The following is a 27,338-nucleotide window of genomic DNA, read 5'->3' on the forward strand; positions in this document are numbered from 1 at the left end:
ACATGCCTGAGGGCTGGCTGCAGAACCCGGGCTCCAGGAAGGGCCTGGGTCTGCTGTTGGACTTGGTGAAGGAGGTTTCTGCCCCCACCCCCTGCCCCGGACGCTGAACCCCACAGCCCAGAGCGTGATGATGTTCTTCACAAGGCACAGCCTCTGTCTCCCCAGCCACTATCCAGCTCCTTGCCTCTGATTGTGTCTGTAGAGGAGCTGAGGGAGGGCTGGTTACTGCATGTTTTCATAATAATAATTTTAGAGCTCCATGCATTCATAGGCTGCTTTCTGCTTTGCTCAAACAATGTGGAGACATAATTCAAGGTTGGTGGGTTCCAGGACAAGGGGTGGCAAAGGGTGAGAAGCCCAGGCTGCATTCGTACCCTGGCCTGAGCCCTGCTGTGAGGTCGTGTGCTTGACCACATCCTTCTCCCTCCCTTCCTCTCCCACTCCTTTCCTCTCCTGCTCCACCTCCTCCTGTCTCTCCACTTCTCTCTCCTCGTCATGGTCTTGGTCCTCTTCCTCCTTCTCTCTCTATCTCAGTTCTCTTGGGCTTCAGACTCCGAGTACACGGTTGAAAGCAAGGACACGGGCCCCCGCCCCCAGCATCTTTTAACCCAGCTCTGCACCCCTCGGAGTCCTATCCCAGCCTCTGTGGAGTCCACTCCTGTTGTCGGGCAAAGTCGGGCTGAGCGGCCGTCTCCAGCTTTCCCGGGTGAGGCCTCAGCTTTGCAGCATGAGAAAGATGAAAGGAAAAGGATGACGTTTCAAACTCTCTTTCCAAGCAAATTTGCAGTTGAGGGAAGTGCCCACCAAGGAGGGTCAGAGGTGGGGCCCGCAGAGCTTGAGGAAGGAGAGGCCTCGACAGGACACTGGGGCCCCCTCCCTCTGGGGCCTTGAGAAGCTCTCGGCCCCCAGTGCAGGGCTGTGAGAGGCTTCGGCTCGCATGTCTAGAGGTACCATGATGTGTGTTCTTTTTGGTGCCCATGGCTCTCGAAAAAGAACAGGGTGACTGTGAACCAGACCAGACAGTGGGTGGGAGGACAGGGAAGCCTCTCAGCTGCCTCTCAGCTAGCCACCCCAGGCAAAATGCCCAGCTGTTAAAAAAAAAAAAAGGAAATGAGAGTTTGCTCTAATTAGAAACTTCTGGTCCTTAAGTAGGTTTAGAGGATCATGGGCATTCTGGGGCCTGAGCATTTATGGTAACAGGTGGCACCTCAGGAACCACCAGGTGAGAAAGAGAGAAAGGAGTGAAGGGGGATCTGGTCCTGGAACACACAGATAGGTCTCATTTCAGGCTAACTGAGGTGCTTCCATGTTCCTCTGTTCCTCTGGGAAGCTGCGGTAAATGTATGCAGGCACAAGGAGAAAGGGTTTCTCTTTCCATAGGCAAGATCTTGGAAAGACTTGCAAGATGCAGTCTTTCCCTGGGGGGTCGCTGCAGGGGCTGGCTGGGGGTAAACCACCAAATAGCGAACACCCCCACCTCCCCGTGTTGCCCAGCCTGCTGGTGGCCCCTTGGGTATGAGGGCTGTGATGGGAGGGTACCAGGGGCTGAGGTCCAAAGCCAACAGCGGCTACTTCCCAGGTGACTGCGTGTCCTTTGCCTTGAGCTGTTCTCAAGGTCCAGCTGCCTGGAACCTTCTGCCTGTGGGCTCAGCTTCATCAAGCTCCTTGAATTTCTGGGGATGAAACAGTATCCAAGAAGCTAAGAACTCACATTCCTAAGGCCTTCCCTGGTGGCTCAGATGGTGAAGAATCAGCCTGTAATGTGGGAGATCCACGTTCCATCTCTGGGCTGGGAAGATCCCTTGGAGAAGGGAATGGCTACCCACTCCAGTATTCTTGGGCTTCCTGGTGACTCAGACAGTAAAGAATCAGGCTGCAATGTGGGAGACTCAGGTTCTATCCCTGGGTCGGGAAAAGTCCCTGGAAAAGGGAATGGCTACCTACTCCAGTATTCTTATCTGAAGAATCCCACGGACAGAGGAGCCTGGTGGGCTACAGTTCCATGGGGTCACAAAGTGTTAGACATGACTGAGTGACTAACACTTTCACACTCCTAAGACCCCAACTTGGGAGTCTTTATTCTTTGCTAAATTGCTTCACTGTAAGAGGAACCTCTAGGAAGATAGCCTCTGCTGCTACTGCTAAGTCACTTCAGTCGTGTCCGACTCTGTGCGACCCCATAGACGGCAGCCCACCAGGCTTCCCCGTCCCTAGGATTCTCCAGGCAAGAACACTGGAGTGGGTTGCCATTTCCTTCTCCAATGCATGAAAATGAAAAGTGAAAGTGAAGTCGCTCAGTCGTGTCCGACTCTGTGCAACCCCATGGACTGCAGCCCACCAGGCTCCTCTGTCCATGGGATTCTCCAGGCAAGAGTACTGGAGTTGGGTGCCAAGATAGCCTCTATGCAGCCTCATAAAAGTCCCATGTGCTGTAGCTGGCAGCAGGGGAGAAAGCCAGAATTAGGAAAATGAACCTTTGGGCATGCATAAACACACACAAAGCTAAAGGCAATGAAAGCTGCTCTGCAGATTTCAGTATTTATTAAAAAAATTTTGTTAGGTTAATTCACTTGTATTTCCTGTGTAATAAAAAAGAGAAGGAGGAGTAGAGGACTTTAAAGGTAAATAAAAGCAAGGATGGGGGAAGAATCAGCAGTAAACAGGAGGAGGGCATGTTGGCACACATGGCAAGTCAGAGGGTTGGGCAGGGGTGGCCCCTGAGAGGGGCCAGGGGCTTGGCTGGGCGCCCATTCTCCCTAGGAGTCTTGGAGCCAAGGGCTTGGCCAGCAGGTCTCACGGTCACAGGCTCTCTCACGCAGGCAGGGCTGAGGGGCTGCGAGGTGGGTGACCCAGCGGAGGGCCCCTGCTCTCTCTCGGCAGGCGGAGCATGAAGCGGAAGGCGCTGTTCACCTGTCCCTTCAATGGAGACTGCCGCATCACCAAGGACAACCGCCGCCACTGCCAGGCCTGCCGGCTGAAGCGCTGTATTGACATCGGCATGATGAAGGAATGTGAGTTTCCGAGGCGAGGCCGAGGAGGGGCGGGGCGGGGGCAAGGTCAGGGGAAGGCACCGCCTTTTGGGCGTTTGGCCAGAGAGGTCTGCTTGCTCTTCCTCTGTAGTTGCCATGATTTGGGGCCCCGAGTTGCGGCGTGAGTGGGACCCGCAGCCTGAGGCAGGGTGGCTGAAACTCCAAGGTCCAAGGGGCCCTGTGAGCCTCTCTGGGATCTGTGTGTGTATCCCAGAGGCCTGGAAAGTGCCTCTCCGGTGCGAGGCCTGTGAGGAGTGACAGACGGGGACACTGCCTTCATGAGTCCCCACCATTAGGTTAATCTTCCTCTGAGACTTCATCGCTATTCTCACAGCAACCTTTTCTTAAGCCCTTTGGGGAAAGGATGAGGCTCAAGGACCCCAGGGTTCTTTGGGCTTTGGGGGATAGGGCTGCTGTGGGTGGGAAGAGGCAGGATTGATGGGGAGAAGAAATATTCAGAGCCTGGTTGTCGGGGGGGTTCTGCTCCACCCTAGCCTTCCAGTCAGTCTGGCCCAGTGAGCAAATCTGAGGGCTGGTACCCAGAGCTAGGGCTTCCCAGGTGGCACTAGTGGTAAAGAACCCACCTGCCAATGCTGGTAGATGTAAGAGATATGGGTTCAATCCCCGGGATGGGATGATCCCCTGGAGGAGGGCACGGCAACCCACTCCAGTATTCTTGCCTGGAGAATCCCATGGACAGAGAGGCCTGGTGAGCTACGGTCCACCAGGTGGCAAAGAGTCGGACACAACTGAAGCGATTTAGCACATACCCAGGGCTAGGTGGATAGATCCTGCAAGGGGAAACACCAAACTCCAGCAGGACCCTCTAGATCCAGATGAAGAAGGATGAGCAATCTTCTAGGACTTCCTGTCTAGCTCTGGGGTTGCAGGAGAGGACCAATGGGACAGGTTGACATATTCTGATTCACTGTTAAAAACAACTCCTGGAGTTTGCATCTGAGCTCTAGTATGAGTTACTTGGTAACCAGAGATGCCATTAAATCCAGTGGACCTGGGGAAGCGCTGGCCAGGCCCTCCCTGGACTGGAAGCAAGGGCACTGAGCTGCCCCGAGCATGGGTACCCTCTCTGCACACTCTGCCCTGCCCTGTCCCTTGGCTCACCCCTGTCTGTGCTCTGTACCCTGATCCTCTCCAGAATCTGTGATTGTGTGGGTGTCCTGATGAACTGTGGGCTGAGGAAGCTCAAGAGAGGCACTCAGATGCATCCAGACCTGGAGGTCATCTTGGCTATGGGGCCCATTCTGGGTGTGTGTAGGTGGGTGGGTACAGGCGAGATGTGTCTCGAACAAGGGAAAAGCCACAGGACGGGGCTGAGGGGATGGGAAATTTCCTCCTTGGTGAGAAAGAAATTCTTTGTTTTGGGGAAAACAGAAGCCTCCTCAGGCTTTGACAGGCTCTCTTCTGCTGGGCCACGGCCCCTCTCCTGATCCCAACTCCCCAGTCAACACTGGCAGTACTGGAAGGAGTTTCCAAGCCGTCATTCCTCCTCAGCCCCACAGGAGCAGGCAGGCCTGGGCAGGCGGATCACTCCTTGCCTGGTCCCCTGCCCCACCCCTCTCCTGTTTATCCTGGAGCCGTGGAGGTTCAAGGCCTGGGTGCCTCATGGGGCTTCTCACATGCCGGTTCCGTGCAGCCTGCTCTGTTTAAGGTGCTGGGCTGGACACAGGATGCAGAAAGTGAAGTCCTGCCCACTCCAAGCACACAGCCCCCACAGGGCAGACAGCCATGATTCTAAGGCCCCAGCCAGCCAAGAATGGCCCAGACTTATACCTGGGATCCAGTAAGGCTCTGCCACAGGAGTTCTGGTCAGGGCCAGCCTCAGTGATGTCCCAGAGGTGCGTCTCCTGGTATCTTGGAAGAAAAGAGATGTTCATCAGCTTAGAACAGAAAGCACACTTAGAAATCATATGAAACCCAGAAAAGCAAAAGCACCAGGGTTGGGGTCAGAAAGCAAGTTGGGACTAGAACCCAACTCCTTGTCCCCTCCTAGATCCCTCCTGGTCCCCATGGAGAGCACCGCATCCACCATGATGAGCAGGTCTCAAGTGTTCCAGGGTGCCCTGGCCCCAGGAATGCCATATGGTAGGGGGTCCAGCAACCCAGAAATGGATGCTCACCCCCAACCTCCAATCAGCTTTGTGCCTCAGCCACCCCCACCTCAGCTTCAGTCCCTGTGACAGAGCCCCATGCTCCCACGCTGCTCTATGCTCAAGGCAGCCCAGTGCCCACCCCTCTCACCATTCTAATGCAAGGATGCTGAGCTCAGGATGGGCTAGTAGTGCTGAGCTCTTGGGGTCTATGCCCCAGAGCTCTAGGTAAGATGGAAATGTTGGGGCAACACTGAACATACTCTTTCCACTGCCCCAAAAGGAAGGTCCTCTGGGAAGAGCTCTATTTCCTGCCTCTGTTTAGCCAAACTTTGGGAGACCTGTCAATATGTCTGGCCTGGAATTCTCCAGCTCCAATCAATCCCTAGGGGATCTGCTTATTGACTATCCGGGCTGGCTGTCATCCCCAAAGCCTAGCCTCCTGGAGACAACTGAGTGTCAACATTAGTAAAACCACAGCACACCCCAGGGCTCCTGTTGAAGGAAGCTGGAAACCCAGGCTCCTTTCTGGTGGGGATGAACAGGTGGCTTGTCCCTACAGGAGGCATGGGAAGGGAGCAGGGATGCAAGTGGGAACAAACATTTGTTGGCCACTTACTATATGAGTGTCAAGCACTAGCACCTTCTTCTTAAAATTTGACAACAATCCCTGAATATGTAATTACTTCTGTTTTTATTTTTATTTTTTGTAATAGATGGGCAATCTCAGAGACACTAAAATATCATGCCTCCAAAGCTAATAATCTAGGTCTATGTGCTTCCAAAGGCCAGGCCTGTGGGCTCCACCCAGCATAACCCATTGGTCCCCCTTTCCACTCTCCCCTACCCTCCTCAGTGGGCCAGAGCTCCTCCACTCTGCATTTCCAGGCCTGGGGCCCTAAGGGATGGACTGAAGAGAATTTGTTCTCACTAAAGACTCTCTCTGTCTCTTCAAGTCCAGGTTGACTTGATGTCCTTGGAGCCAAGACATTTCACAGCTGAGTTCTGGCCTCTTGTAGACCTGGCCTGCACATGTGAACTTGTTTAATATTCTTATACTTGGACATCTTTTCTGCCCATCATGAGCACAGCCTCTGATAGTAGGTGCTCCATAAATATGTGTTGAATGATTGAATATTTGCTCCCCATTGTGCTTCTTTGTATCTCTGCATCCCCTACTGATTTACAGATCAAGAAGATCACCCACATCTGATATTGTCAATGTCATTCATTTGGAAAAATTTTGTCTGTTTACCTAATGTTGTCCTTAGGCCACCTTTGGCAACTTGAAATGCTTTTAAGATGCCTGTGCTTTCAGATCTTGACTCCCTAACTTGATCATTGACCTCATGGAATAGGGAACATCTTGCATGGGGTTAACTTCAGCAAAGCCCTTTGCCCAGTCAGACAGTAATTGAGAAGCTACTAAGCAGCCATATGGGTTTCACAAAGTCCATGTACACAACTCATGCCCTTTATTCACTGACAAACCCATCAATGGGCTTTTAACTTCAAAATGTGCCTCCTAGTGAAAAATAAATTTCTACTGTTTAAGCTGAAAAAACACAAAAACAAACAACAAAAAAGTGTTCTCCTACATGACAGTAATGGTGTTTTTAGTAGCAATTTATTGAGAAAATGATTTTTTAAGGATTCTATGAAATTAACAACCCCTTTAAGCAAATGAACTATTTTATAAGTCACAACAATATCTGCATATGTGAGAGGCTTATAGCTTACCTAGTCCCCTGCCAACGTTGCCTGCAGGGAGGTCCATGGATTGGCAGCCTTCATCTGAAACCAGCAGATCTTAGTGTTTCTTCCTCTAGTGCTGCAAACAGGGTGATGGTTGCTATTTGCTAGAAATGATGGAGAGGAGAAATGCCATAAGGTTAACCTCAAATCTCTTAACGTTATAAGTAAGTCACTTACAAGCTTTGCTACTTTATGTAATCATTATTTTTGCACTCTTCGGGTGGATCAGAACACCTTGTGTGTCATGACTCCACAGCTGAAGACCAGGGTCTGGCTGAGCATTCACAGCTGATGATAGTCATAGGCAGTGTGGAGTAGTGGTCAGGACCCTGGATTCTAGAGCCAGACTGCTCAGACCCGACTCCAGCCCTACCACTTGTTTGTCTGCTCCGTGACTTTGAGCAAGCTTGATAGCCTCTCTGGTTCTCAGGTCCCCTCACCTGTAAAATGAGGATAACAGCATCTGCCTTAAGGGTTATTAAAAGGACCAAATAATGTGAGTTAATATGTAAGAAGTACTTGGAATAGGGCTTGGTACATTAAAAAAAAAAACTTTATTTTTATTAACAATATATTTATTAACGGTATTTTTTATGACATACCGCTTGATCACCAGAGTTTCTGGCTCCCAGCAGATTAGAAGTAACTCTTAAGGAGGATAAAGGTACACTCCAGTAAGAAGAGACAACATATAGCTTAAGACAGCAGGATAGACTGGTTGGAAGAGTTAACATAGGAACTCAAAATCATAGCAGGCTGAGTCACACAGTGCAGAAAAACAGACCCATATGGTTCTGAGGTCATAACATTGTTCCTGCAAAGTCCAATCATTATTCAGAACGATGCCTCTGAATCATCAAGCAAAGGTTACATGATGTTACAGGTGCTCCGTTACAATGGGTTCTGTCTTGAAAATACTTGTCACAAGTATTTGAAAATGTAAACTTTGCTCAGCGATCTGGTGGACTGGCAGGTGGAGTGTGCCATTCTGAAATTGTAGGGGATGGGCATCGTTGGTGCATGTCCAGAGCCAGGAGGACAACCAGCACACTGTAGGTACAGTCAGTGCTGATATGTTGGGTTTCCAGCGCATCAGACCACTGAGGATGCCCCACTGGGCTAGCCTTGGCATGAGAGATATAGGCATTGTAAGATGCAGCCCCCATCCTTAGATACCCTGCAGTTCCAGTGAAGAAGACCTTGAACTTAGGCTCTCTCTATTGCAAGTATTTATTGGAACCTATAACCATAAATGTGACAGAGTGAAAAAAGATCGGGTGCCAATGTGTGTGGGAAAAATTGCTCCTTGCCTATCAGGGCAATACAGAAGCCTTTGTGGTACAAGAGGGTGTGAGCAGAGTGCTGGGGAACTGATAAAATCTGCATGGCTACTGGGGAGAGAAGACCCATCTGGACAGGCATCCAGCACACGAGAAATGGCCATGGCAGTAGTAAGCAGATCATGTTCACAGGCCAGCAATCCCAGTGCAACTAGACCAGCTGCTGTGTCAAGACCCCAGCTGCTGCTGCTGCTAAGTCGCTTCAGCCGTGTCCGACTCTGTGCGACCCCATAGACGGCAGCCCACCAGGCTCCGCTGTCCCTGGGATTCTCCAGGCAAGAACACTGGAGTGGGTTGCCATTTCCTTCTCCAATGCATGAAAGAGAAAAGTGAAGGTGAAGTCGCTCAGTCGTGTCTGACTCCTAGCGACCCCGTGGACTGCAGCCTACTAGGCTCCTCCATCCTTGGACTTTCCAGGCAAGAGTACAGTTGGAAAGTTAGGAAGAAGGGAAATCACAAAGAATCTTGGCTTCAGGTGGGGCATGGTAAGCAGAAAGAATTCAGAAGAAGTTTCTGAGCAGGACAGTGATGTCATAGAATCACAGAGGGTTATGAGAGCCCTGTGGGGCTGAAAAGCACCCCTGTGGGCAGCCAGAGCCGTCCCCCCAACCCCAGCCTCATCGCGTCCTGTGCCTGCCCTTCAGGTGAACAGGAAGGACTCTGTCCCTAATCTTGGCATTCCCAGGCTAGCATCTCACACCCTGCCTTGAATGGGGTGCTCCCTGCTCCTCCCGGCTCTCATCTGGCTGTATCTCTTGGGGTCTGAACTGACACCCTCTGTGGGAGGAGGGCGGGCAGCTCTTTGGGTATGTGAGTCAGTAACCTGGGCGTGGCCTCCGCCCAGTCTTCCTCTAGGTACGGTTTACCTCAGCTCTGGAGGGAACGCTCCATCTTCCGCCACCGGCTTCCCTTTCCTGCCCTGCCCACTCACACCCACCACAGGCTCTCCTTCCCCCACCCCCACTTCTCTCGTCCTACCCCACCCAAGAAGCCAAGGCCCATGGGCCCTTCCTGAAGCCCTGAAGCCACCCACTCTGGCATTCTGGTTCTTTTTCCTGCTCTTGTGAAACGCTTGGTTCTGTGGGCAGATGCCCTGGCAAGACTAGCACAGAGCAAGCAGCTACAGGCTGAGGGCCCCAGTGCCCACTCCTGCCGTCAGCGCTCTGCAAGCCCGGCCGGGAGGTCTGTGTGCCGGGCTTGCTCCCAGCCCCACCCTCCCGGCAGTCACCCAGCACAGGGAGGCTTGGAGCCCCTGCAGTCAGACACCCTGGCTAGCCACTGGAGAGAGCTTCCCAGATAGAGCTGTGAGCTGCTATTTATCCTCGGGGACTTCTGAAGGACTGGAAAACTTCCTTGGGCAGAAATTTTAAGACTGGAAGGACTGAAAGAGGGGTTGTTTTGCAGGGAACCTAAGAGGCAAAGTCTTTCTACTTTGGTCAGAGTAGATCACACGCCTGGAAAGTTACATGGAGATGACCACGTAGAGCGGTCTTCTCAGCATCTCCTAGCTTCTGACGCTGGGACCCTGTACCCTCCCTCCCCCTGAGTGAGCATCTGCTCTGTGCTGGGCTGCATTCAGGTCTCAAAGCAGTTGGTCCTTTGAGGTAGGATCCCCACAGCACGTGCTTCCTGGAAGAAAGAACAAAAAAGGATCTTAGAAGAGATCCTATGGTCCAAACTCCTCATTTTAGAAATGAGCAAACAGAAGCCTGGAGAGTTCAATCTGTTCAGAGTCAGACATCTTGTTCTTGGGATCCTGGTCTCCTTAATGATGCCCAAGCATCCTGCCTCCTAAATCCTCTGTTTCCTCCTCTCTCATGCTCATGCCTTTTCAACATACAGCACCCACTCTTCCATCCATATCATGGGCTTTGGGTCCCCGTGGCAGGATGGCCTGGTGAGCTCTGAGTGTCAGGGCACAGCCCCTCCCATCTGGGGCCTTTATACCTGGAGGAACGTTCCTAGGAGGTGCTGCAGGCCCCACTCTCCTGACACCCCCCTCCGGCACCCCTGCAGTCATCCTGACTGATGAAGAAGTGCAGCGGAAGCGGGAGATGATCCTCAAGCGGAAGGAGGAGGAGGCCTTGAAGGACAGCCTGCGGCCGAAGCTGTCAGAGGAGCAGCAGCGCATCATCACCACCCTGCTGGAAGCCCACCACAAGACCTACGACGACACCTACTCCGACTTCAGCCAGTTCCGGGTATATGGGCTGGAGGGCGAGGGGATCTGGGCACAGCACCTGGGGAGGGCTGGAAGCTGGTCTGCCCTCTGACCCTGGGGAGGACTGCCCCTCCTGTAAACAAAAGACCAGGGCTGGGGGAGGAAGGTGACCTCCAATGTGGGCTTCTGACATTCCACCTTTCCCTTCCAGCCTCCAGTTCGCAACAGTGAGGACGAGGGGAACCGTCCTTTGAGGTCGATACTCACGCCCAGCTTCTCTGGAAACTCATCCTCCTCCTGTTCGGATCACTGTACCTCCTCTCCAGGTGAGAGGGACAGCACGCTCCCTCCCCAAGGACCTAGAGCTTTCCCAGTCCACCTACCCTTGGCTGCAGCCAGAAGGACAACACTTACTACTGTGCGCTGCCCAGAACAACCCCTTTTTAGAGAAGAGGTGTGACTTGCCCAAGGGCCCGTGCTGAGGACTCTGAGGAAGAGGCCAAGCTGTTGCCTGCAGAGCCTCTGTTCTTTCCTCTAAGCCAGGCTTCTACCCCGGGCTCCCTCCCTGGGAGTGACCTGATTCCTTTCAGTGGTCCTTTGAGCCTGGGCCCTTGCTGCCGGGTGGGTTGTTTGTTGGTTTGGTTTTTGTTTTTTCCAACTTTATAAAAATATAAGATGATACTAGTGGTAAAGAATCCACCTGCCAATGCAGGAGATGCAAGAGATGTGGGGTCGATCCCTGGGTCAGGAAGATCCCCTGGAGGAGGGTATGGCACCCCAATCCAGTATTTTTGCCTGGAGGGTCCCCTTGGACAGAGGAGGAGCCTGGTGGGCTACAGTCCATGGAGTTGCAAAGAGTCGGACACAACTGAAGCAACTTAGCATGCACGCATGCAATTGATATACAGCACTGTATAAATTTAAGGTGTATAGCATAATGATTTGATATATGTATATATTGGGAAATGATTACCACAATAAGTTAGTTAACCTCATGGAGTTACAAAGAGTTCCCCACCCTCCGTGATAACATTTAAGATGTACTCTCTTAGCAGCTTTTAAATATAGCAAACAGTGTTGTTAACTAGTCACCAGAGCCTGAGCCTTTGGAAGGTGAAATTCAGCATGGAAGCCCACCTTCCACTCAAGCCACCTTCCGCTAAGGTCCTGGAGGACCTTTCCCTTCCAACTCATCCTTGCTTTCTTATTGTCCTTCTCTACCATCCTCTGCATCTTCCTGCCTCATCCTCTCCTATCCTTGTCTTCATCCCTCTACCTCTCACCCAATCCAGCTGCCGTCTGCTGGATAGGAGGGCAGGGATGGAAAAGCTCCCTCCCATCTGGGGAGCTGGAACCCTCAGACATGGTGTTTCCAGACTCACTGATGGACCTGTGCCCAGATCCAGAGTAGGTAGGAGGGGTCTCTGTGCCAACTAGACAGAGATAACAGCGGAACACGTCCTGTGTCTACCCATCTGCTGTGACCGCTGCACAGATAACTGATCCCTGAGCCCCTCACCTTGTAGTTAACCTTGTAGTAACCCCTCTCCTGTGTTAATTTTCTCTATCCACCTTCCTACTCTTTTTACTTTATGGTATAATCACTTTTATCAATGAAGGTCAATCTGTATGTTATACATTGGTTTGTACTTCAACTCTTTTTGGAGTATAATTGCTTTACAAGGTTGTAAGGCAACTGCACGATGCTATACTGTTTCTGCTGCAGAGCATAGTGGATCCGCTATACGTGTACACACATCCCCTCCCTCTGGGACCTCGCTCCCACCCAAGCCCGTTCTACCCCGTTAGGCCATCACAGAGCCCTGAGATGAGCTCGCTGTGCTACGCAGCAGGTTCCCACTAGCTATCTGCTTACACATGGTGGTGTATATATGTTCACCCTAATCTCCCAGTTCCTTCCACCCTCTCCATACCTGCGCTCTGTCCCCATTACCGTTCTTTATGTCTGCATCTCTGTTCTTGCCTTGTAAATAGGTTTATCTTGTACTTCAACTTTTAATAACAGCTTTGTCTTATTTAGAAGTTTCGATTTCCCCTTACAGGTTAATTAATCTGAGGTGCTCACCTACCCACATGGTATGTTTGGTATGTATGTGTGTGTGTGTGCTCAGTCGTGTCTGACTCTTTGCAACCCTATGGACTGTAGCCCACCAGGCTCCTCTGTCCATGGGATTCTCCAGGCAAGAATACTGGAGTGGGTTGCCATGCCCTCCTCCAGGGGATCTTCCTGATCCCGGGATCAAACCCGCATCTCTCTATGTCTCCTGCATTGGCAGGCAGGTTACCCCGGCAGGGTACCTGCATTTACCACTAGCACCTCTATTATATTTTCACGCCATTCAGTACATACCTAGAATGTCATTTGTGAAGCTGCATAGTATTCTGGGGTATAATGTGCAATAACACATCTAAACCCCCTATTACTGGATATCTAGATATTCCCCCCAGCTCTTGATGAAGATAACAGTGTGCTTGTGGCTAAATATTTGCACTCATTCTGAATTTTTCCTTATGCTGAATTCATGGACGTAGGATTGCTGATCCCAGAATGTACGTGACTGTAGGCTTTTGACCCTCGTGGTCAAATTGCATTCTAGATTACTTGCACAAATGTGTGCTTCCTTTAGCACCCCAACACTGCACAAGGATTGCCTGTCTCCTGCATCTTTACAAATACTGGTATCAACCCTTAAACATATTTGCTTCTAGTTTAGAGGTGAAAAGTGGATGTTCTTGGCTGTTCTTTGATCACTAGTGAGGCTGAACATTGTTTTCCACAAGTTTATTGGTTCCAAATTCATCTTTGACTCGAGATCATTAGGAATGACATATAAAATCACTCTTAAAGAAGTCTCATATCTCAGAATGTCTCTGCTCTTTGATTTTCATGCTTCATCACTCTGTTGAAGAAAGACGCGGGAAACCCCAGGGGGACGCCTGGGCAGAAGTGACTTTGGAGAGAGGCAGTCATGCTGAATTCCCAACTGGCGCTGCTGCCAGAGAACAGGAGGGCCTCACAGGAGGAAGGCTGGCTCAAGTAATTCCTTTTCTTCCCTATTCCTTCCCCAGACACAATGGAGCCAACCAGCTTCTCCAACCAGAATCTGAATGAAGAAGACTCCGATGACCCTTCTGTGACCCTGGACCTGTCCCAGCTCTCCATGCTGCCCCACCTGGCTGACCTGGTCAGTTACAGCATCCAGAAGGTCATCGGCTTTGCCAAGATGATCCCAGGGTTCAGGTAAGGAGCTTCTGGGACATCCAGAAGACAAAGTCAGAATCCTATCCTGAGCCCAAAGAAGTCTTGGAAATTCTCAACCTACTGCTTCCCAAAATACACCTTCAGGTCCTATCCCAGACCTCCTAAATCAGAATCTCTAGGCGAGGTCCAGAAATCTGTATTTGAGAAGTACAGCCTCTCCAACATTATAGGGCAGGCCAACAGTGGAAAGCCATGGATCCTTCACAGTATCGATGTGAGAGAATAGACACTGCCCAGTGAAGTTCAGCACCAGGAATTCCAGTGTTGGAGCCCAGTTCTCAACCAGAACTGGGTTGAGAACTCTGAGTTTGCTGCTGTGTCCACTCCAGCTGCCTTGAATCTAATTCTCATATTATCTTTTTATTTTTTAAATATTTTATTTATTTATTTGGCTGAGCTGGATCTTAGTTGTGGCACGTAGGATCTTTGAGCTTCATCGAGGCATGCAGACTCTAAGTTGCAACGTATCGATCAAACCCGGGCCCCCTGCATTGGGAGTGTGCGTGGAGTCTTAGCCGCTGGACTACCAGGGAAGTCCCTCATGTTAACCTTTTAAATTAAACCTACATTAATCCTTCACTCCCAATTCTGAAATCAGGATGAAGTGATAGAGTGGAGAAAGGGCTGAGTTTGTAAAGTAATTTAGAAATCCTAGAGGGAGAGGGACTTGCATCTATAACCTGGGTATCTTTCACCCAATTTATGTATCACCCAAGGCCGTTTCCTAATAGTACTGAGATATTTTTTGCCAAAGTAGGTAAGTATAAGGAGTTCGACTAAAGTAGTGCATGCTTCTCTCACCTGGAAAATCCCATGGACGGAGGAGCGTGGTAGGCTGCAGCCCATGGGGTCTCGAAGAGTCAAACATGACTGAGTGACTTCACTTTCACTTTTCACTTTCATGCATTGGAGGAGGAAATGGCAACCCACTCCAGTGTTCTTGCCTGGAGAATCCCAGGGACGGCGGAGCCTGGTGGGCTGCTATCTTTGGGGTCCTGAAGCGACTTAGCAGCAGCAGCAGCAAGGCATGCTTAGTCACTCAGTTGTGTCCGACTCTTTGTGACCCTGTGTACTGGAGCCTGCCAGGCTCCTCTGCCCATGGGATTCTCCAGGCTCCTCTGTCGTTGGGATTCTCCAGGCAAGAATGCTGGAGCGGGTTGCCGTTTCCTCCTCCAGGAGATCTTCCCAACCCAGGGATCGAACCTGCATCTCTTTCGTCTCCTGCATTAGCAGGCAGGTTCTTACTTCTGAGCCACCCAGGAAGCCCTCCACTGAAGTAGAGACCCTCCCTTATGGATTCATTTATACATGTTTAAATGTTCTAATTAAATGTTCTATTGTTTTGGTAATAATGGTATATAATACTTATATTTAAATGGTCGTGTGTGCTCAGTCACTTCAGTCGTGTCTGACTCTGTGCGACCCTATGGACTATAGCCTGCCAGGCTCCTCTGTCCATGGGATCATCCAGGCAAGAATACTGCAGTGGGTTGTCATGCCCTCCTCATTTAAATGGTCGTGCAGCATTAAATATTCTTGAAAGTGTGTAAAAGTTGACACTTTTAGTAGATATGCTGGGAAGCAGTCGAATATACATTTATGAATGTTTATAGCCTCCTTCTTTCTAAAAGTTCATTTGGGACATTGTCATCAAATACATAGACAATGTGGTTGAGACATGAAGTACATTAATGAATATCAAGCAGGATTCTCATCATTTCAACTAATAGCAATAGTTGAAGTCATACCAGAAAGGGGCAGCGTGCTTCCTCAACACTAATGCTCAGATTCAGGGCTAGAACATTGGGAACTAGAAAATGACTGTATGTTGGCCAGCTCTGGATGGAAGCTAACAGGGGGTGCATTTATTGTTTGGGGAATCTCTGCTGTGTAGGGAAGCCATCAGCTGCTGACAAAATTGCCACGCTACCACACAACCAGCTAAATGTTAGTAATTTGTGCAGCTAAACCCAGCACTCAGAGAAGGCAATGGCAACCCACTCCAGAGTTCTTGCCTGGAGAATCCCAGGGACGGGGGAGCCTGGTGAGCTGCCGTCTATGGGGTCGCACAGAGTCGGACACGACTGAAGCGACTTAGCAGCGGCAGCAGCAGCGGCAGCAAACCCAACACTTCCCAGTTTGTTTCTATCCTGAGACAACTTGCTGTCTGTTACTTTATGCCTCACACCAATTCAAATACCAGGTATTCACCAATGCTCTTTCCTGGAATTAATATGAAAATTGCAAAGAAGCGAAAACATCGAATGGTGTTGAGACATTCTTACCATATCGCGCACCTTAATCACATTAAAAGGAGTAAAGGCCACTCCGGCAGGCAGAATGGGTGTTGTCTGTGAGGCCCAAGATTCACCCTCCAGAGCCCTTCCTTGGAACTGATGACACATTCTGCTCAGTACAAGTTCCAACTCCCTCCTCCTCCCTTCATGTTACTGTTGGCAAACTGTACTTGTTCCAAAGTCTTGTTTTGTGTAAATAGCTAGAGAAAAAAAACACTTCAGGTTGTTGATGGATACACTGTAGCAGGCAGCTCCCGGCTGAATTCCAGGAGCAGCAGACCTCCTCTGCACAGGGTTCCTCCTTCCTTGCCCAGTGGACCAGAGAGCACCCGGAGCCTTGTCCAGAGGCTGAGGTTTGGTGATTTTCAGTGGTGGCTGGGTGATTTTCCACCTGCGAAAATCATCCTAGAAAGAAAGTGACTTGTTTAACCAGACTACCCCAGTGCACCCCTCCACTAAGTAACCTGGGCCCCAGTCTTTCTCTTGGCCCCCATCCCTTAACCTTACTGCACACACCCTCATACAAAATAGCATCACTAGCCCCTCAATTCCTCTCCCCAAGTGGAAGTCATGTCTGACTCTTTGCAACCCCATAGACTGTAGCCCACCAGGCTCCTCTGTCCATGCGATTCTCCAGGCAAGAATACTGGAGTTACCATACCCTCCTCCAGGGGATCTTCCCAACCCAGTGATCCAACTTGCATCTCCTGCATTGCAGGCAGATTCTTTACCACTAGCGCCACCTGGGAAGCCCTCCTCTCCCCAAGGATGAGCTGAAATCTCCCCCTTTCCTTCCCTTTTAAGTCTCATTCTCCGGAGTTCCCTGGTCTAGCCCTGCAGTCCTGGCCGAAGTGAGGTGTATACGAACAGGTACTGCAGCCACCCGACTATTGAGGCCAAATGGATTAAGTCAGTCCTAAACATGCTTGAGTTGACTTTTCTGGCTTCAGCATGGCTTGAGAAGTTGCAAAGAGGAATGTTTTCCAATAAACCTGGAGCAGGCCTTAGCAAGGGCTCCGGAAGGGTCAGTGATGTGGATGTTCCCTGGACTGGATGAAGCAGATGCTGCACCAGGCCTGGACCAGAGCCCAGGCTCCCGGGACCCAGGCGGGGCCAGCCCATCTGCTCTCTGGTTCTGCCGGTTTCTGCAGTTAGAGGTTCTGTTCTTCCAAGAAGTGAAAGAACAGTGGCTGCATCCCTGGTAGCTTTGATCTTGCTGCCTGGAGGCAGGGGTGGAAAGTGTGGGGAGGGCAGGATGAGACTTCTGTGTGGATGAGTGGAGGCGAGAATACAGGATTCGACTCCAGTGCAGGTGTGGGGCCAAAGTAGGGCAGGACTGGATGGGCTGTGCTGGGTGTGAACTGCCCTGCAGTGTGACCTTGGCTCTGCTCCTGCCTCCCACCTCCTCTCCCTCAGCCTCTTAGTCTGCACCCCACAAATCTCCCTCCCTTAGCCCTGCAAGAGAAACGCAGGGGAACATGGCATCAGGAGCAGCAACTTAATGACTACGGGTGGTCTTGGATCTGAGAACCAAGGACCCCAGGTTTCACTGCCCAGAGGTGTGCATGAGGGACTAGACCCAGTCAACCCCAGAAGGTTACATGCCTTCAACCTCACCACTATTTTTATCCCTAGGGACTCCTTCCTAGATCAAAGGCCTGGGGTCACAGCTTCCCTCCTCCTACGCCTTTCCTCTATATTCACTTATGCATCTGTCCAGAACTCAGCTTTCTTACATATACCAAGAGAGATCAAAGATGACTGGCCTCCAGAGGGTCGGTGTCTGATGGAAGAGATAAATATGTGAGCAGCTGCAGTGAATGCAGCTGAGGGAATACAAGCAGGGAGGGTCTGGACACCGCCTGGTGGGAATGGGAAAGACAAGCAACACATACCCAGAGCATCTCTCAGGTGCCCAGAAGCAGCCTCAGGGGTGAAAACTGATCTGGGTGTAAATATTAGTCAGGTCCAGAGAGAAGCCCAGAGCCAGAGCTGATGCAGGAACCAGGAGGACCTAGGTCTCTTCCTGACTTCCCCTTCACTTCCACCGCTACCCCCACCTACCACCATTACCAGTTCTGGCTGCAAGCTGCACTTAGAAAGTCCCTGTATTTCCAGGCTGTGGGTGGTAATTCGAGGTCATTCTAGATTTGCTTTCTTACAAGTAGTATGTCTGGATCACAGTAGGCAGTGGTCCTGCTGAAATCTTGGTAGCCAGGCACCCATGGGATGTTTGTTCACTTCCGGCCATCCATTCTGAGTGGGCCATTAAACAAAACGTTACGTACAAAGATGTCCCTCATGGAACTACTTATAACAGCAAAACTCGTTGCTGTTGTTGTTCAGCCGCTAAGTCATGTCCGACTCTTTGCAACCCCATGGGCTGTAGCCCACCAGGCTTCTCTGTCCATGGGATTTCCCAGGCAAGAATATGGGAATGGGTTGCCATTTCCTTCTCCAGGGGATCGTCCCAACCCAGGGATCAAACCCACATTTCTGGGCATTGGCAGGTGGATTTTTTACCACTAGCCACCAGGGAAGCCCCAAACAGCAAAACTTAGAAGTGACCAAAGTGCCCAAACATAGGTGGGTGGGAGACTGATTAAATAATCTATAATACATTGATGTAACATGATGCCACATACTATGAACTGACATAGAAAGTGGGACACAGGATTACTATGACCTGGTGCACCTTTGAAAAAGAGATATTTGCATGGAAAACAAATAGGAAGAAAATAAATCAAAACGTTTCTTGTGGTTATGAGCCATTTTTATTTGCCTTTATATTTTGTCTGTATTTTCCCAAGATTTAATAATGAACATATTTTACTTGCATCATGAATTAAAACCCAAATGAGGGTGGTGTTAGTTTTCACTTTTTCAATATGGATTGAGGGGTGCCAAGGATAGTGAGACATTCAGACACTGTGGCATCAGGGTTGTTTATTCCAGAGAACAGGCAAGGGGAGGGGGACATGGTGGCTTTCCTTAAATGGTTAAAGGGATGTTCCATGGATTGGGCTCCACTGGTGGCTCAGTTAGTAAAGAATCTGCCTGCAACCCAGGAGACCCAGGTTTGATCTCTGGGTGGGGAAGATCCCCTGGAGAAGTAAATGGCAAACCACTCTAGTATTCTTGCCTGGAAAATCCCATGGACGGAGGAGCCTGGCAGGCTACAGTCCATGGCGTCACAAAGAATCGGACACAGCTTATCAACTAAACCACCACCATGCCCACGGCTAATGCAGAACTCAGGTTCTGTCTTCCTTGAGAGGACAGAACTACAAGCCATGGATGAGTGTGTCATCTTGTGGGTTATTGCTCAACAGGAGAAGACGTTGTTAGCCCTAGAGCCAAGCACCTCGTGACTGTGGCCAGAGGTTGGGAGCTCCCTGGCCCCGGGGGAATCCTGCAGTGGTTGTGTGAGAGCCATCTGTGAGAGATGCTGAGGAAGGAACTGGACTACAGTCTCTAGAAGGGGCCTTCCAACTCCAACACTTTGTGATTTGCCTTCAGCACAGGCCCTTTGGTGCCCATCTAATCATGCAAGCCTTTCCACACCTCCTCACCCATCACCTGTTGACATAGGACTCTTATCCTTTAACATCTGTTTCCCACCTTTTTACATTCCAAAGTGCAGCCACAGGGGGTGACAGCCCCTCAACAGGATATCCAAGAGGAAGTACAGACGGAATCAGAAAGAGAAAGGGAAGAAGAAGTGGAAGCAGTTTGATCTGTGGGCCCTGATTCTTTCCTTGTCTTTGTTCAGATAAGCTGAGCTCGTGACTCAGAATAGTGGAACTAGTCATGAGCCTCTTGACTCATCAACACAGAGTTATTGACCCTCTCGTCAAGCTCAGGGCTCAGTGATCAGTTTGAGTGTGGTGCTGGCCTTCAAGCAGCTTATGATGAAGAGCCAGAGACAAGCATCTAAAGGACAGGAGTAACTGGAGCCTATAATACAGAGTGAAGTAAGTCAGAAAGAAAAACACCAATAAAGTATACTGACGCATATATATGGAATTTAGAAGGATGGTGATGATAACCCTGTATGCAAGACAGCAAAAGAGACACAGATGTAAAGAACAGTCTTTTGGACTCTGTGGGAGAGGGAGAGGGTTGGATGATTTGAGAGAATAGTACTGAAACATGTATATTATCATATGTGAAACAGATCGCCAGTCCAGGTTCAATGCATGAGACAGGGTGCTCAGGGCTGGTGCACTGGGATGACCCTGAGGGATGGGATGGGGAGGGAGGTGGGAGGGAGGATCAGGATGGGGAACACATGTACACCTGTGGCTGATTCATGTCAATGTATGGCAAAAACCACTACAATATTGTAATTAGCCTCCAATTAAAATAAATTAATTAATTTAAAAAATAAAAATAAAGGACAGGAGTGAAGGGGGAAAGGCAAAATAGGAGTACAAGCAATGTGCAGCAGGTCTTAAAAGAATGGCTCTAATTCAGTGAAGAGAATCAGAGGGTGGAGGGATCCAAGGGAGGCCTAACTGGACTCAGGATCAGAAGAAGATGCATTCTCTAAGCTGGAGCTGTCCTATGTTCGAAGGTGTGGCAGTGTGAGAATGCCTGGCATCCAAACATGGAGTAGTTTTATGTTGTTAGAATGGAGGGTTGGTGGAGTCTGTGATGGGAAGCAGGGCTGGAAAGACATGTTGGAGCCAAGTTATGGAGTATGGGCTTGACCCTAGGGTTTTGGATGGTCACTGGGGATTTCTGAGCACAGGAATGACACTTTTCTGTAGCAACAGTAAGAAAGGTAAACTAGAGACTTGACTCTAGGATTCTAATAAGAGGCTACTGAAAAAGATGATGGAATTCGGAATCAAAACAGTCTGGAGGGAGTGGGGCCTGAGATGTCCTGGAGACAGAATTGACTTCACTACTGGAAGGACCAAAGAATAGGAGCCATTGAGAATGGTCCTGGCCATGCTTTTGCAGACCTCCATATTCATGCCATAGGCTTCCCAGCTTGTGCTAGTGGTAAAGAACCTACCTGCCAACGCAGGAGACATAGGAGTCGTGCATGGGTTTGATCACTGGGCCAGGAAGATCCCCTGGAGAAGGGAACAGCAACCCGCTCCAGTATTATTGCCTGGAGAATCCCATGGACAGAGGAACCTGGCAGGCTACAGTTCAAGAGGTCCCAAGAGTCGGACATGACTGAAGCGTCTTAGCTTACACATACTCATGCCATAGCCCTGGGAGCCTCCTCAGGCTCCATCTTCCTGACCCTAGAAGAGCCGTGACTGCTTAGACTTGGGAGACCCTAGAAAGTCACTGGATTTTCCCTGTCTTAGTGGCTGAGCTACACCAGCTGGCATTTGATCACACCTTTGAGTTGTTCTCCTTCAAGAAACAGTCTTGATCTTTCCACCCAGGCTGCAAGTTCCTTGGTGGAGGACCCAGAGCACATGCTGGTCACCTGGCAGGGTATGCCTGTCAAAGCATCGCACTTATCGGCATGACATGAAGGTCTTGATGAGTAACTGACCTCCCCCTCTACCCTCCCTGGCAGAGACCTCACCCCTGAGGACCAGATCGTGCTGCTGAAGTCGAGTGCCATTGAAGTCATCATGCTGCGCTCCAACCAGTCCTTCACCCTGGACGACATGTCCTGGACCTGTGGCAGCCCGGACTACAAGTACCAAGTCAGCGACGTGACCAGAGGTGCGGCTGGGTTCTGCCTCCACCTGCCTAAGCTCCACCCCTCCTGGGGTCATGTGCCCCACCAGGCACTTCAGAGGGAGGGAGTTAGCAACTGGGAGAGAAGGGCGAGGGTCAGGCCAGAGGATGGGTAGAGTGGGGTGGTTGGCCCTTGCTGATGCTCACAGCAGCGGGCCGTTCTCTCTTGTAGCCGGACACAGCCTGGAGCTCATCGAGCCCCTCATCAAGTTCCAGGTGGGGCTGAAGAAGCTGAATTTGCACGAAGAGGAACATGTCCTGCTCATGGCCATCTGCATTGTCTCCCCAGGTACCTAGTGGCATGGCTGGGGGGCAGGCATGAAGGGTGAGCCCCGCTGAGGGCCAGCAGAGAAGTTCGGGAGGAGAAGTGAGCAAAAGGAAAGACCGACCAGGAAAGACCCACTTTGCTGGGTTTGCCCAGGCTGCATGGTATGGGTTTGTTGAGGGTTTCCTCACTGCCCTTGAGCTAGTGAGACCATTGCTGGTTCATGGGTGGGATTCTGAAGAATCAGACTCAGGCTCTGCTCTTGTGTGAACTGGATTGACCTCTGCTGACACTTGAGGTCCCCTGGGGACAGGGCGCAAAACCCTAGATGGCTCTACTGGCCTGATAGTTTAGTTGACAGATGTTGGAGGCAGAGTGCTGTGACCCTCAAGCTTTCCTGCCTGTTTGGGGTGGGAAGAGAGAGAGAGGTCGAGGAGGAGGAGATCTTGCAGTCCTGAGGATGCTGGATGGCTGGTGAGGCTCCACCTAGATGGTGTTCAGGGAACAAGCCAGTGGCCTCTATAAAGGGATGCTTTCCTGGGCAGGCGCCCAAGGAGAGGACGTGGGCACCCCTCCCGCTGCCCAGCATTCACTCATTCATTCATCGACTCAACACTGATTTATCAGGCTTCTGTCAAGCACCAGGCATGGTGCCTGGCACAGGGACTCAGCAGCAAACAGGACACAGATCCCCCCATCAAGTGTGCTGCTGCTAAGTCACTTCAGTCGTGTCCGACTCTGTGCGACCCCATAGACAGCAGCCCACCAGGCTCCCCCGCCCCTGGGATTCTCCAGGCAAGAACATGGAGTGGATTGCCATTTCCTTCTCCAGTGCATGAAAGTGAAAAGTGAAAGTGAAGTCGCTCAGTCGTGTCCGACTCTTAGCGACCCCATGGACTGCAGCCCACCAGGCTCCTCTGTCCATGGGATTTTCCAGGCAAGAGTACTGGAGTGGGGTGCCATTGCCTTCTCCCCATGAAGTATAGGAGGAGACATTAAACACATGCAACTTAACAACCAACTCCTTGTGTGATGAGAGTTTTAAAAATAAAGTAAATGATGCTACAGAGAGTAGAGCAGAAAATGGGAGCCTGATGTCATCTGAAGGTAAGGGCTCATCAGGAATGACCTTGAGGAAGGTCCTTTGTGCTGTTACCTGAAGGATCAGTAAGAGGCAGGCAAAAGTAAAGGAGATGAGTTCCTGGTAAAGGGAACACAGATGTGAAGCCTGGAGGTCAGAGAGCCGGGATCTGGATCCTGATGAAAGATGGACAATAGAGACAGGAGAGAGACGAGGTGGGACAGGACCAGATGACCCAGGTGGACCTGAGACTTGATCCTCAAGGCAATGGGAAGTGGCCAAGGGGTTGGGGAGGCCTGATGTCACAGATTAGCAGCCATCCAGGAGTGACCGAGGAAGGTGCTGAGGCTGGGGGTCTGTCTTCGGGCTGAGGGGTGAGGGCTGGGCAGTAAGGGACCTGACTCAGAGCTCCCCCCCGCCCCCCACCTCTCTGCCCACAGACCGCCCTGGAGTGCAGGACGCAGCACTGGTCGAGGCCATCCAGGACCGCCTGTCCAACACGCTGCAGACCTACATCCGCTGCCGCCACCCGCCCCCAGGCAGCCACCTGCTCTACGCCAAGATGATCCAGAAGCTGGCGGACCTGCGCAGCCTGAACGAGGAGCACTCCAAGCAGTACCGCTGCCTCTCCTTCCAGCCCGAGTCCAGCATGAAGCTCACACCCCTCCTGTTCGAGGTGTTTGGCAACGAGATCTCCTGACTCTGGCGGCCTGCACTGGCGCCTGGGAGGGGAGGCCTCTCCAGGGCCGGGCACCCAGGCCTGGGGCTGGCGGCTGCCCAGCAGGCCTTCCCACACCTGCTGGGGTTCATCCCCTCCTCTTCTGCCTCCCCTCCCCGGCTGGCCCGTCCTCTCTCCTGCCCCGTCTAACACCAGGTCCCCCTCACCTGCAGGCCACAGGCTGCCCCCCCCCCAACCCACCCCCGCCCCTGCCCTCAAGGCCTCGGTCATGAGGATTTTTCGTTTATGTGACAAAGGAACTAAAGTAGGGGCAGAGGGCAGAGGCTGAAGTTGGGCCCTTGCCCGAGGATGTCCCCGCCACTCCAGAAGTGGCTGCTGGCTGGTGCCGAGGGAACAGGCAGGTGGGAGAGACAGAGCCATTCCTCAGGGACAGAGACACCTGTACCTCCACTGCACTCCAGGCCCACCCATCCAGAGCGGCTGGGACCACCCTTCCTCCACCCACCCACGATAAATACTGACTCACAACCCCCTCCTCATTCTGCTGCTGTCTGTGCTGTCTGCCCCTGGGCAGTGTGCTGCGATGGGCCCTCCTCCTCTGCCTTCTTATCCTGGCCCTCCTAGGACACTCGCTGCCAAGGAAGCCCCAAAACCAAGGTGACCAAGATCACAATCCCCACTCTCATTCACACTCTGCCGGCCAAAGGGTGCTTGCCTAATGCTGTAGGGCCCACCCTCATCCTATCACCATGGTAACATTCACCATGGTAACATTCTCCCCGGTAGTGGCTTTGGTAGGATGGGCTTTCTCCCCATGGTAGGGGCCACTGGCCCAGAACCCAAGTGCTGGAGGCCAAGCAGGGAAGCGAGCAGGGCCAAGGTGATGGGGGGACAGGTAAACCCAGCCTGGTAAAAGAGTAGTAGACAGAGGCCCCACCCATCCTGCCACCGAGCCCACGGCTCCTCAGCCTGGATCTAAGGGGCTGGCGAGGCGGGAGCTCTTCTCCCTCCCCCAGTCCACGTGGCAGGACTGAACGGCCCCCAGGCTTCAGAGGATTGCAGCCCACTGTCCTCATTCACACCCTGCGGGTCCTACAACCCACCCCAGACAGGACTGGCCACAGGCTCCAGAGCCCTTGCACAGCAGCCGTGGGGCTGGATGGGCCTCACCGTAGGGTGGATGGCCAAGGGTGATGACCCAGAGATTGGTCCACTATCCCTGCCCCCAGCAGTCTGGAGAAGCCACTTACCAGTAGGGCCTTGTCTTTCCTTCCTGGCAGGGTAGGATGAAGTGTGAAAGTGTCAGTCGCTCAGTAGTGTCCAGCTCTTTGCAACCCCATGGACTGTAGCCCATCAGGCTCCTTTGTCCGTGGGAGGGGGGATGAGGGAGAGGAATTTCCAGATCCCAACAGCCCCAGCCCACCCTGGCTGCCTGGATCTGCTTCCAGCACTGCTCCAGCATCTCAAGTGTGGGTGGGGAGCAGCGGGTCTGTGAGAGCACTTCTGGTGGAGTTGGGTAAAGCTGGTTCCTCCTTGTTCCCACCCCACCCACTAATGTCAGAAAGGGCCGGTGAGGCAGGTGGGGCGGGGGCACCAAACTTCAAAGTCGGTGTTCTTCCCATATCCAGAGCTGACGTCTGACAGACGGAAGCTGTCTTTAGAATCAGACGCCTTTGGGACCACATCCTGATAAAGCGGATAGCAGGCACCACTAATGAAGAGACGCTTATGGGAGGTGTGGGCTTATGTTGGGGAAGTTCCGCACACTATTGGTGTTGTTATTTTACAAATTAAGGAGAGACCCTTGGGACCCGATTGTAGAAAAGGCTTGAAAATCGCTAACCCAGTTCAACCCCCTTGTTAGAGAAAACCAATGCTGAGGAGAAGGTGTGACTCACCCAAGCTCGTGTAACTAGTTTGGAGCAGCCCCAGGTCTGGACCTGGATGTTGGCCATGGGGTCCCGTGCTGTTTTTCCTACACTGTGCTAGAGCTCAGACGCTTCGTCCCATTCCCCTGGTGGCCAACCTGTGCCCTGGGGGAAGCCCTGGGTTTTAGACGGAGCAAGTCCAGAGCCCTGCCTCTCTTTCCTGGGCTGTCACCCCACTGAGCCCTCAGGACCTGGAAAAGGGACGCCTCAGCCTGCATCTCAGTGTGACTCACACCCCACTGTGGCCCTGGTCGGGTTGGGTTTCGGCCTCAGCTTGGTTTAATGCTGTTGCCTTATCAATAAAGCGAATTTGTCTTTGTACTGCCTTCACCCTCCCAGTGCTCCCCAGCCCCACCTCCCCCAGGAGCATGGCAGGACACACGGAGGACGCTGTTCCTCAGCCTCGGTGCCCCTGACAGCCCCGTGCAGTCCCAAGTCCAGTCTAGCAGCTGGAAGGGAGAGAAAAGTGAGGCTCCCTCGATTGAAAGAAAATATTGTCACTTCTGTTTTAGAATGAGAGAATGTGAAGGCAGACAGTCATAAATCTCAACCTTTTAAAGTATATTATGGGAAAGCCAGGAAGTGTCAGTCACTCAGTCATATCCGATTCTTTGCCACCCCATGGACTATAGCCCACCAGCTTCCTCTGTCCGTGGGATTTTCCAGACAATACTGGAGTGGGTTGCCATTTCCTTCTCCAGGGGCTCTTCCCAACCCAGGGATTGAACCCACGTCTCCTACATTGCAGGCAAATTATTTACCGTTTGAGCCACCAGGGAAGCCAGGAAAGTGTACACCAAAAATACCAAATAAACAAGATTCTGGGAGATAGGAAAAGCCTTCTCTGGCTGACTGGAAGAAGTAGGAGAATCTGAATGAGGTCAACAGGGAAGCTTGGAACATGCAGCAGATCTGGTTAAATCTGGAAATAAAACGGCAAAGAGGGCTTTGAAGAATGGCTCCTGGTGATTTCCAAAGAGAAAAAACATTTGCCAAAAATCTGTCGAATAAAACCAATGAAGAAAGCTTCCCATACGGTAATAAAGATGGCGGATACTTACATAGCGCTTACTTTATGTCAAGTACTGCTGTAAATAAATGCTTTATGCAAACCAGCTTGCTTTATCCTTTTAAGGACCCTTTGGGGAAATGGACGACTACTACACTCATTTCACAGAGCGGATAACGTGCCCAAAGCGGCACTGGTGCTAAGTGAGAGACGGGGCTCGAACCTTGGCAGCTGGCTCCAGAAGCCGTTGATTACCTGCTACACTCCACTGATTCCTGCTGAGCCGAAGGGGCTGACAAATGACAGCCAGTCATGCCAGCTGTCTATGAAAGGGGGTGTGAGGGAGGCTCCCATTCCTAAAGTAGACCCTGGGAAAGAGAAATTGGAGGTGCCGGACCAGCAGGGCTCTACTCTCAGGAAGCATTCAGTAGCACGAGTTGTGTCCATTTCTGTGTGGCCCTTACCTAAAACCTCCAGAATAGAAACCAGGCACCTGTGGACTAAACCGTGCCTGTTTTTGACATGACTTGGCAAACTGCAAATGACTCTTGTGAATATACAGGACTTCAAAAGACCCCGAGGAGCCAATGCACCCCCTCCATTTCCAAAAAAAGTGGGGTTTATGATAAAGGATGGGGCTTCTCAAGTGACTAGTGGTAAAGAGCCCCCTGCCCCCAGCCAAAGCAGTAGA

General features: G+C 51.4%; 1 protein-coding gene across 1 annotated transcript in view; it reads left to right on the plus strand.

Moving 5' to 3' along the window:
* Window positions 1–26,750, plus strand: part of VDR (vitamin D receptor) — a 58,673-nt gene extending 31,923 nt beyond the window's left edge. The window contains exons 4-10 of the mRNA XM_061416328.1: window positions 2,881–3,011; window positions 10,249–10,433; window positions 10,605–10,719; window positions 13,484–13,655; window positions 21,519–21,670; window positions 21,858–21,974; window positions 23,472–26,750. Coding sequence (XP_061272312.1) covers window positions 2,881–3,011; window positions 10,249–10,433; window positions 10,605–10,719; window positions 13,484–13,655; window positions 21,519–21,670; window positions 21,858–21,974; window positions 23,472–23,731 — 1,132 coding nt within the window. The 3' untranslated portion in view covers window positions 23,732–26,750. The remainder of the gene's footprint in view (window positions 1–2,880; window positions 3,012–10,248; window positions 10,434–10,604; window positions 10,720–13,483; window positions 13,656–21,518; window positions 21,671–21,857; window positions 21,975–23,471) is intronic.
* The last annotated feature ends 588 nt before the right edge of the window (window positions 26,751–27,338 follow it).

Source organism: Bos javanicus, chromosome 5, assembly GCF_032452875.1.
Source record: "Bos javanicus breed banteng chromosome 5, ARS-OSU_banteng_1.0, whole genome shotgun sequence".
In the NCBI taxonomy this organism is placed as follows: domain Eukaryota; kingdom Metazoa; phylum Chordata; class Mammalia; order Artiodactyla; family Bovidae; genus Bos; species Bos javanicus.